Here is a 10,044-nt window from a genome sequence, read left to right on the forward strand (position 1 = left end):
TAAACCCAAACAGCTAAGCTGAGGTTATTTTATGTAACCTTTCCACTGAAAAACATAGGTGGGTATTTTGCTATTGTCCAGAAAGATCAAGTGAAAACAGTTCGCTCTGTGCCCAAAGATGCTGCCTTCGGTGAGATTTCAGAGAGAAAATCAGAGGGCAAAGTGCACGGCCAGCAGCGCCTTCAGCACAAGCTTCTTGGTAATCTCAAGTGAGAGGCGCAGTCTTTCTTAACTCAAAGCCAGAAGATTCTGAAGAACTTCAAGCACAATTTCATAACAAAAGTGATACTGCTCCTGCGCACACACAAACGACATGGTTAAGCAACCAGAAGCCAAGGTCTCCTTCAGGAGTTCACAGCTGTAACATGAGAAAATTCCCCTCAAAGATCAAATGTTGTCTACAAACCCTTGAGAGCTTCTTTAAGCAAGTATGTATTTAAATATGAAGAACATAAATAATCAAAATAAATGTCTTGGTGTAGAATTCTTTAGCAGACAAATATCTAAACAGAATGAAATGAAACATCCCTTTCCTTATGTCTTCTCTAGCTAATCTAAGGCTCTCATGTACGTCTAACATCTCAAATATATACAATGGTTATATAATATATAACCAAATATATCCCTAATTATATATACATTTTATATATAGTATACATATCAGTTCAGAGGCAACTGTTTTTATTATAAATATTCTCTTTATTTCTCCTGGTGGTTACAAACTAATCTGTGATATTAAAAAATATCTTTTTATTATTTGGTTAATGTGCCAATAACCAAAAGACAGACAGACAGGTGAGAGATAGATAGATAGATAGATAGATAGATAGATAGATAGATAGATAGATAGAGGCAAGTACACATTTCAAATTACTGTCTAGAAACTTAAAATTAACATTTGATATACTGCTTATACAGAATGTGGTCAAGACCTGTGATTTCAGTCTCAGTGCCAAGTCCTCCCCTTGTTCTCTAAGTAACCCCATGGACCAGACTCCATTGCTGGAAATCTAATGTACTTCATCAAGGTTATCAGAGCAAAACAACTCCACCAAAGCTAAGAATTAATGCTATCACAAAGGTAAAAAGAGCACTATGAACTGTAAAGCGCTGCAGTACACTAATCTGTGTCTTGGCGGTCCTTATTAAGGTTTACGAGAGGAGCACCTACCTTTGTTTGGATCATGCCACAACGCTGTTTCCTCATCTGGGTCACTATGTTCATAATGTTGAACTGAAATGAGACAGCGGGAACTGAATTATCCAGACAGAGGAAAAACGCCAGCTCATATGTAGAGTACAAAAGTGAGCACTCTATACGTCCTTCTAGTGAAAAGGGACGTCAAGATGTAACCAGAAAGGTCTCCTTCCCAGTCACAATGTGTTTGAAAGCACAGTCCGATGACTAGGAAGGACTTGTTTCAGTCGACTTCTCACGGGGAAGAAGGAAGCCATCATTTACAAGAAAGAGTGTTCCCAAAAGGTGGGCGACCCCCTTTGTGCTACCAGGAGAACTGAAAGCTGCACGGGCTCACATATGCTGTGCAGGTGAATGTACATTTAGGACCCAGAGGTCATCTTTAGGTCTTATCCCTTGAGAGTTATCCACCTTATTTTTTGACCTTTTGGGACCAAGATTTTTTTATATACCTAAGTCTACACTCTGTGTTGAGCATTTAAGTATAAGGTTTTAATTAAGTATAATATAATTTAAATTATAATATAAGTTATATTATAATTTAATAAGTATAAAGTTTTAATTAAGATTTATTTTACCTATTTATTTATTTATTGGGTATGAATAGCCATTTGTTCCAAAACCATTGTTGAAAAGGTTATTCTTCCTACACAGAGTTGCTGGGACACCTTTATTTAAAATCATTTGGAGAATTCTGGCTCTGCAGTTTGTTCCATTGATCTGTGTGTCTTATTTTGTTGCTAGTATCAACCTTTGTATCTCTTTAACCACATAAAATATTTAATATTAGATAGAGTTATTCTTTACACTTTATTCTTACATTTCAAAATTGTCTTAGCCAGTTCAGAATCTGTGTTTTCCAACATATACTTTTTATTATTAGTTTATGTCTTAGTTAGGATTTCTATTGCTATGATAAAAAGCAAGTATCTTGAGGAGAAAGGGTTTATTTCAGCTTACAATGCCATGTCATACACAGTAAATCACCGGCAGAAATCAGAGCAGGAACTCAAGGCTGGAACTAGGGTTCTCTAGTTTCGTTCCCATCACCAACCTACCCAGAGATGGCACAACTGACAATGAGCTAGGCCTTCCTATGTCCATCACAACTCAAGAAAGATTATTTTCAAGAAAGGCCAATATTATGGAGGCGTTTGCTCAGTTATGGTTTCTTCTTCCAAGATATGTCTCTAACACCTGCCAAGGTGACATAAAACTAGTTAGCACAGCTTGCTCCTGGAATCGTGGAAAAATTACCTGCAGTCTATATACCAATTTTTGGGAGAACTGACAATTTCCAGAATTTTCATGAATTTAGCAAATCCATGAACATATTATATATTTCTTCATTTATTAATTTTTTACATTCTTTACATTCTTTTCTAAGTATTCTACAATTTTCTCAATCATGTTGTTTTGTTAAACTTATTCTACTTCATTTTCTTTGAGTAAATTGTAAATTTACTTTTTTACTTTCATTTTTCACATACTTATTGCAATAAAAATGAAATATAGAAATGCAAGTGACTTTTTCATATTGATATTGTATCCTGTGATCTTGTCAAGCTTAACAAATTACTTAACAAGTTAGCAAATTAACAAGGTTAGCCGTTAATACAAGATCAAAACAGAAGAAAAAAACAAAGTTTGCTGAGAATATTTGACAAACTCTTAATGCTTCTTCAAGACAAGAACTAGTTTGCTTTCAATGTTTTAAGGGTTTTTATCCTAACTCTAAATAACAATAAAAGCCATAAATGGTTACATAGTTTCCTATTTTTGTTTTGTTTTGTTTTGTTTTTCAGGACAGGGTTTCTTTGTGTAGCTTTGGCTGTTCTGGAACTCTGTAGACCAGGCTGGCCTAGAGCCCAGAGATCCATCTGCCTCTGCCTCCTGAGTGCTAGTATTAAAGGTATGAGCCACCACCGCCCAGCTCAAACTGTCTCTTGCACCCCAGTTTAGGAGAAAAGTAAGGGATTGCTAATGTTTGTCTCACACCCGTGTATAATTCTCTCCTCATTTTATGCTAAGAAAACTGACTTTTAAGGCTAAAGAAACAGCTCCATGCTCAAGAGAGCAAACTGCTCTTGCAGAGGACTTGAGTTCAATTCCCAGTACCCATGTTGAACAACTCACAACTACCTGTAAACTCCAGCTTCAGAAAAATGTGAACCCTTTATTCTCTCCTGGCATGTGCATATACACACATATACACATAGTTAGAAATGTTAAATCACAAAACATAAAATAATACAGCTGATATTTGAGAGAGGATGAGCGACCTATATAAAGTCACCCAAATCTAAAGCATATAGTAAAATTGTCAGTTAAGCCTAGGGACCTCTCAATAATCCGAGCTCAACGTGTTTTCAGTATACATGCATGTCAGATTTGTTCATGGAAAGCAATCACACTTCATTGAAATTACCTAGAAAAATGGTAACGCCGTAAGTGGCACACGGAAGAAGGAAATGAATGCACACTTACAGAGTGTCCATTCCTTTCCACACTATCCTAGCCATTTACTTGTATAATATGCTTTAATTCTCCCCACTATTTCCAGGAGCCTGCAGCAAGCGCAGTGAGAATGAGGTCTCCTAAGCTACTGCGCATCTGATGTGCTCCACTGGTCCAAGTCAGTCTTGCAGTAACACCAGGCTGTTAAGAACTGTGTTTAGAGACAGCATCAGTCTATCTGCTTCATCACACACTTACTGGCAAGTTCTTCTCGATGGCACAGAACACAACATCAACACATATGAACACCCCCGTACGGCCTACGCCAGCACTGCAGTGAACAACCAGGGGTCCTGAGATGTGGCTCTTCCTCACATAACGGACGTATTTGATGAAAAAGTCTGCTGAGGCAGGAGTGCCATGGTCTGGCCATTTTGTGAACTGCAAGTGTTTTACACGGTGACTCATTCCTGTCTGTTAAAGAGACACAGAGAGGTTTATTGATTTCTTATATTAGAGGTCTCATTTCAACTTCTAATATACCAAACAACAGCAACAACGATGATGATGGAGATAACGCAAACTGGTATACAGAGCATTCAGAGTACTGGAACCTAATTTTGATGTTTACAGAAACTCTGGAAGTTGTCAGTTAGCTTTTCTCCATCTAAAAAAGGAGAACACAATAATGAAAACAATAAAAATAAAAATGCTCTCAGGAGGCAGGACTTCAACACTTGATCCACACCAGGTAATGTGGCAAGAATTTCACATCAGTTATCTAATTTAACCCTTATGTCATCATTTTTAGAGGCCAGGGTTGGGAGGTAAATGCTAGGTCACAAGGCTTCCACAGTTAGAGCCTGGTTTGTATGTATGCCTTCCAAATCCTAAGCTACCTTTTTTTCTTCTCTATCATGAGGCTTCAGAAAAACCAAGATTTCAAAGTATTTAAAAGTAAAAAATAGGCTGACACATTCCGAAGAATCTGTACATTCTGGTACAGTAACCAAACTTAGGCATGGTTGACATGGTTTCAAAACCCTCTTCGTGTCACAAGTCACAAGTCCTAAGCACCTTATTAAGTGTGGCAATTTTATTTAAAACAAAACAAACAACAATCCCACCTGTGAGTGTTTCATCCCAGTTACCACTTATTAAATTTAAGTTCTTTTGAAGAAATAGGGTATGTTCCAGCTGGTCCCTGCTTTATGTTTATAGTCACACTTTATTTCTCATTGTTCCTTGATAATGAATGAATTTACGTCCCAGAGCATTTAACTTATATGTGTATGGGACTGTGTGTGTGTGTGTGTGTGTGTGTGTGTGTGTGTGTGTAATGTGTGTGTAATGTGCATGCCTAAGGCAATTTCTTTTTAAACTGTCTGCTTCCTTGCCTTCTCATCTAAGTCCTGCACGTTCCCGGTGTGATGCTGCCTCCAGTCGTCCTTTTCTTCACCTTCAGGTAACACACTAGGTTTCCCCATCTTAGTCCCAAAGCGCCCCATGTGAATCCAGTCACTGGCTGAGCACAGCAGCTCAAGAACGGGAAAATACAGATATCTCCTGGCTCACTGTGTATGGTGGAATCCAGTAGTAGTAAGCATGCTTGTCTGGGCAGAAGCCACCAAAGCACATCACAGGGCCATCTAGTGCCCACTCCCTAACCTATTTTCCCTCTCCATTTTCTTTTCTCTCCAGTTTGACTAAGCAGAAGTGAAAATTTATAGCTTCATTTTTAGAGAAAAAGAGGCTAAAAGTTACTTTTATTTTTCTGTTAGAGACAGGGTCTCTCTAAATAGCACTAGCTGTCCTGAGATGCTCTCTGTAAACCAGGCTGGCCTTGAACTTAAAGAGACCGTCCTACCTCTGCCTCTGGAATGCTGGGAATCAAGGCATGTGCCACCACCACTGATCACAGTTACATTTATTTATTTATTCATTCATTCATTCTTCATTCCGACTGCAGCCTCATCTCCCTCCACTCCTCCCAACCCTTACCCTATCTCAGATCCATGGCTCCTCCATTTCCCTTCAGAAAAGAACAGGCCTCCCAGGGTAATCAAGCAACACAGCATACCCTTAGTGCCTATTCCACCCTAGTGGAATATGGCAGCTTCTATCATAAAGCATGCATCTACTAGCAGCATTTGAAGACTTACGGACTTCTTCACAATTTGAAATATTTGAATGATGAAATATTGAGTTATCTGGCAGTTCTCCAGAAGGATGCGCAAGTGTGTCAATTCCAAAGGTTCCTTCAGAGAAATGGGCCAGTACCTCTGACACTTGATAACTCCGCCTTCTATCTCTCTGGTTATCATAGCAATAACATTACAATTATTTTCCATAACCATTTGCCAAAAGTCTTCTGTAGTCTCTGGCAGTGGTCCTTGAGTAGCAATATAAAAATACTCTTCTTCATCATTTTCTATTCTAATATAACTAGCATTGATGTAGTTTTTGTTTTTTCCAAGAGGAACACGTGTTGAATCATCTATTATAGAAACAGAAACATGTGGTAAAAATATGGAAGAGTGGGTAGACAATCCATCCAGACTTCATAAAGCATCCCACATAGGTAAATCCATGACCCTCCCCTCAAAGACTGGCACACAAGATTCTTTTCAAAGGGGCTAAGTTTAAATAGACTCCTCCATAAAACCTATTTGCAAGACATGAGAAGTACACAGCCAGGAGGATACTGAGAGCAAGAGTCATCACCAGCGCCAGCACCTGTGACAGACAGCAGTATTAGACCCAAGGGTGTCTAGTGACAACCACTCTGCAACTGAGTACAGAGCTGTCAGGGACAACAGTGAGTGGCATTTTCCTGAGAATCGGGGAAATCTGTACGTATGTGGCAGCAGAGACCATAGTTTTTACAGAATGGCATGATAATGGTTTAGCAACAAATTCTTGGAATTCCACCAATGCCCTTATTGCAGCAAGACAGCCATATTTTCCAATCCTTCCTCAGCTTTCACTGGGTGAGGTAATGTGCCAATCAAAACAAGGTGTGGTGGTTCGAATGTAACTGGCCCATATAAGCTCACAAGGAGTGGTTCGGTTAGGAAGTGTGGCTTTGTTGGAAAAGGTATGGCCTTGTTGGAGGAAGTGCGTCACTGCGGGGTGGACTTTGAGGTCTCATATATGCTCAAGCCATGCCTAGTGTCTCAGATCACTGCCTGTTGCCTGCGGGTCAAGATGTAAGACTCTTAGCTCCTCTCCAGCACCAATGTCTGCCTGCATGCCACCATGTCCCACCATGATGATAATGGACTCAGCCTTTGAAAATGTAAGCCATCCCAGTTAATGCTTTTCCTTTATCAGACTTGCTGTGGTCATGCTGTCTCTTCACAGCAATAGAAACCCTAACTGAGACAGACACAAGGTAAGTGGCAAAAAGGTGGTACTGGTACTGAAAGTACTGGCTCCAAATAGCATGGGACTTGTCTCACACTGTTAGAAAGTATGAGAGGGAAACTGGCATTTGGCCCATAATAAACTTCACCGTCCAGGAGCTCTTGGTTTACTGCACACAGACATCTGGAGCTCTGTTCCACCACTGCTCCCACGTAAAAAGCATCAGTGTGCTCTGCTCAGGGCCTTCCCTGCCACAGTGTTCTTCTTACCAGCTACTTCTCTTACTACTCAGGATGTCATGAGCAGTCATTTAGCAACTACGCTATGCTTAATGGTCACCAAACAAGGTCTGTGGAGTCTGACAGAGTGTCTTGAATTCCAACGTAGTACAAGAACTCTCTTATAAAGATGAACAGGAAAATCTGTTGCTAAATATAGAAAAACAAATATTTTCAAATGGAAGTAAAGTCAGTACATGCTGTTAACTGACAGGAATGTACTTTATATAAGCATTTTTAGTATTGAAAAGGGAGATTAGAAGTGTTAAATAATTCAACCAAGTCTAGCTTAGAGATACAAACCAGAAGTACTCAATTCAAACTCCTGCTCTACTTGTCCCATTCTATGCAGCCTCTTGTAGGCTTCACAAATCCAAGCAATTATTACATGCTTTGTGATTCTCAAGAAAAGAGTCAGCTTTGCAGAAAGCCACCACTTGACTTGGAATAACATTAAAGAAGAGAGTTGTTAACAGTTCAAGGTCAATGTCATCGAAGTAAACAACTACTTTCCGATTGGATTAAAGGTACACTCCATAAGATGAAACCCATACTGGAAACCATTAGTGGCCCAGAACCAATGACTAGACAGTTACAGACCCTAGGGTAAAACCTACTACGATGGCTGCTAAAAGGCCAGAGTATTAAATCAACTCCTAATGACCTATCATTATACCCATATATTAAAGTATATCTCAATCCTCATCAGAGGCACTTACATTTATAGTAGATAGTGATCAATGCACAGACCCACAATTGGGCAAAATTCCTAATTGAGAATAACAAACTGAATGAATGTTCAGCCCTAAATGAAACATACACACCCCACTCTTCCCTCCAAAGGCTCAGGCTCCACTGTAGAAGAGGGTACATAGGAATGTAAGAGCCAGAGAGGTGGAGGGCAACAGGAACGTGCTTTGTGGATACAGCAGGCAGTTGCATTTATGAACTCACAGCGGTTGTTGCAGCAGACATAAGACCTCTGAGAGCCCAAGTCAGACCAAATGCCAGCATGGAGTGGAAAGTTGGGTGCAAAGTTCCACCCCTAGCTAAGGTGCTACTGGCAACTGATAGCTGCTGGAAGAAGTTTTCTCTAAGAGTGTGCTGAGACATAGACCATGCTCCAACAAAAAGGCCCACACATTCCAGAACGTTTGGACAGACCAGGTTGGTCTTTATGGGGAAGGGGAGGACATAAGTCTGGGTGGGAAGGGAAGGGGTGGATCTGGGAAGAGCTGGGAAGAGTGAATGTAATCAAAGCATAAACAAAATCCTCAATGACCTAATGAAAACATCTCACCACCACCACCACAACAGAGACAATGAGAAGTCACACAGCCAGGAGGCAAACATTGTGCTGATGGCTTATTAGAGTAGTGTTGCTCCTGTGTGTACCCCTTAGTCTCTGAACCCTGGCTAGAGCAGGTACTGTGTATACACACAGTCTCCTAGAGAATACTGTCCCAAGAAGAGAATGTCACCTATTTAGCACTGTATCCAACCACTATATCAAGTAAGTCTCCCCAGAATGGCGAGTTCCTTTGTGCGGCACACCCATGATGGTGTATAAGGCATTCTGTAGGTCTACAGAAGGTATATTTGGAAAAAGCACAGTGTCTAGGTAAGAAAAATCCATATACAGAGCAAATTTATCTTTTGTTTAAAAAATTCACTATCTCTTCCAGATAGAAGTGGCTCAATTATAACCTGCCACTTCAAGGAAGGGTTTCATGACAGGGACTCAGTGCCGGTCCAATGCTTCTGGAAGCCCAGATACTCATCAATGGTTGCTCTTGGTAAGTGGCAGGAAGTCTACAAAACTGAATCCATACATAACCTCCAACAATGCTGAGTAGGCTGTTTTTTCATGAGCTACTGAAAACTGGCAGGGTAACCAGGGAAAATGACGGTTGTCGCCCAGGATCCGCTAGACTTGTTGCTTGACGTTCAGCTCGGGAACCACAACCTGAGGACATGGCAAACCAGGTGATCAGCTGCAAGGCTGCAGTCGCCTGGGAGGCTGGAAAGCCTCTCTCCATAGAGGAAGTCGAAATAGCAGCTCCCAAGGCTCACGAAGTTCGAATTAAGATCATCACCACCGCCATTTGCCGCACCGATGCCTATACCCTGAGTGGAGCTGATCCTGAGGGGTGTTTCCCAGTGATCTTGGGATATGAAGGCGCTGGGATTGCGGAAAGCGTTGGTGAAGGGGTCACTAAGGTGAAGGCAGGTGACACTGTCATCCCACTTTACATCTCACAGTGTGGAAAATGCAAATTTTGTCTGAAATCCTAAAACAAACCTTTGCCAGAAGATAAGAGTCACTCAGGGGAAAGGATTAATGCCAGATGGCACTAGCAGATTTACCTGCAAAGGAAAGTCTATTTTTCATTTCATGGGAACCAGCACATTTTCTGAATACACAGTTGTGGCTGACATCTCTATTGCTAAAATTGATCCTTCAGCACCTTTGGATAAAGTCTGCCTTCTCGGGTGTGGCATTTCAACCGGCTATGGTGCTGCTGTGAACACTGCCAAGGTAAGAGACTGGACTGGGCTTCGGCTTCTGCCTGAATTCAGAGAGACATTGCTGAAACAGCGGCTGTCTTTTGATGTAGGTGGAGCCTGGTTCTACCTGTGCCATCTTTGGCCTGGGAGGAGTTGGATTGGCAGTGATCATGGGCTGTAAAGTGGCTGGCGCATCCCGGATCATTGGTATCGACATCAATAAAGATAAATTCGCCA

At 40.8% G+C, this 10,044-nt stretch overlaps 1 protein-coding gene and 1 pseudogene across 1 annotated transcript in view; one reads left to right on the forward strand and one right to left on the reverse strand.

Annotated features, from left to right (window-relative positions):
• Positions 1–228: 228 nt before the first annotated feature.
• Positions 229–10,044, reverse strand: part of Ptpn20 (protein tyrosine phosphatase non-receptor type 20) — an 80,372-nt gene continuing 70,556 nt past the window's right edge. Inside the window, exons 8-11 of the mRNA XM_050140658.1 lie at positions 5,818–6,152; positions 3,914–4,129; positions 1,172–1,234; positions 229–294 (exon numbers count right to left, since the gene is read on the reverse strand). Coding sequence (XP_049996615.1) covers positions 229–294; positions 1,172–1,234; positions 3,914–4,129; positions 5,818–6,152 — 680 coding nt within the window. The remainder of the gene's footprint in view (positions 295–1,171; positions 1,235–3,913; positions 4,130–5,817; positions 6,153–10,044) is intronic.
• The window catches only part of LOC126500661 (alcohol dehydrogenase class-3-like), a 3,297-nt pseudogene continuing 2,517 nt past the window's right edge, over positions 9,265–10,044 (forward strand).

This window comes from Alexandromys fortis, unplaced genomic scaffold, assembly GCF_014885135.2.
Source record: "Alexandromys fortis isolate MF-2015 unplaced genomic scaffold, M_Fortis_MF-2015_v1.1 scaffold_46, whole genome shotgun sequence".
Classification (NCBI taxonomy): Eukaryota; Metazoa; Chordata; class Mammalia; order Rodentia; family Cricetidae; genus Alexandromys; species Alexandromys fortis.